The following is a 1,238-nucleotide window of genomic DNA, read 5'->3' on the forward strand; positions in this document are numbered from 1 at the left end:
GGAGGAGGAGGAGGAGGAGGAGGAGGAGGAGGAGAAGATATGGGAAAAGGAAAGATAACAGAGGGGAACTGAAGAAAAAGCGAAGGGAGAGAGAGAGAGAGAGAGAGAGAGAGAGAGAGAGAGAGAGAGAGAGAGAGAGAGAGAGAGAGAGAGAGAGAGAGACAGAGAGAGAGAGAAACAAGAGAATACAAAGATGAAAAAAAAAAAAAGAAAATTGAAAAGAACGAAAAAGGAGAAGAGAGAAACACACACATACACACACACACACACACACACACACACACACACACACACACACACACACACACACACACACACACACACACACTACAACACAGGTAGAGAGGGGAAGAAGGACCGGCAGGGAGGACAGGGGTGAGAGCTTGACAGGGAGGCGGAGGCAGGTACACCAAGGGGGGATGCTGGGACATATTGGCAAAGGTCCCTAAAATACCTTGGCACGGGGCACGGTTGAGGTGGTGGGGCGGGGCATCTTCGCAGCGAGGGCAGGATCACTCGTCCCCACCACACACGCCCCTGCAGCGCCCCTACACACTTCTAGAGGGGCGAGGGAGCTGCACACACGCACACACGCCCACGGAGATACAGAAGAGGGTGTGGTGTTTAGCGGTGTTGTGTTGTGGTGGTGATGGTGGTGGTGGTGGTGGTTTGTGGTGTTTAAAAAGTGCTGTTACCTCATTTGTTATCCTCTCCTCCTCCTCCTCTTCCTCTTCCTCCTCCTCCTTCTTCTCCTATTTCTCTTATTCTCGTCTCCTCCTCCTCCTCCTCCTTCTCCTCCTCCTCCTTCTGATTCCATAGGTATCCTCTCATCATTATCCTCCTCATCTATATATCTCTCCCCCTTCCCTCCATCTCTCCATCCCTCCCACACCTCCATCCCTCCCTCCCACACACACCCAGCTTATGATCGTCCCAGGAATACGATAGGGGCATGAAAAGAGTGGAGGTTAATTCCCTTTCGTCCTCTTAAGAAAGGAAGAATAGGGAGAAAAGAAGAGAAAAGAGGAAGAGGGATAGACGATAACCTCTCTTATTCCTCTGAAATAAAAGAGGAATAAGTTAAATAAGGAGGTGAAGAGGAGGGAGGAAGAGAGGGAGAGAAAGAGAGAGGTTATCCCAGGTCAGGGTACAGGTCAATGAGAAGAGGTCACCACCCCAGCCTGACCTAATGAACAAGCAGGGGGAAGACAGTGACAACAAGCACAACGACAAGAACA

General features: G+C 50.5%; 1 protein-coding gene across 3 annotated transcripts in view; it reads left to right on the forward strand.

Moving 5' to 3' along the window:
- Positions 1-532: 532 nt before the first annotated feature.
- LOC135094830 (trichohyalin-like) overlaps positions 533-1,238 on the forward strand; it is a 25,427-nt gene continuing 24,721 nt past the window's right edge. Inside the window, exon 1 of one of the 3 annotated variants that reach the window (XM_063995240.1) lies at positions 533-1,238. This exon is cut by the window's right edge and continues 23 nt beyond it. In XM_063995240.1, the coding sequence (XP_063851310.1) occupies positions 1,190-1,238 (49 nt within the window). In that variant the 5' untranslated portion in view covers positions 533-1,189. The other 2 variants (XM_063995239.1, XM_063995242.1) reach the window with 2 other exon arrangements.

This window comes from Scylla paramamosain, chromosome 47, assembly GCF_035594125.1.
Source record: "Scylla paramamosain isolate STU-SP2022 chromosome 47, ASM3559412v1, whole genome shotgun sequence".
NCBI lineage: Eukaryota > Metazoa > Arthropoda > Malacostraca > Decapoda > Portunidae > Scylla > Scylla paramamosain.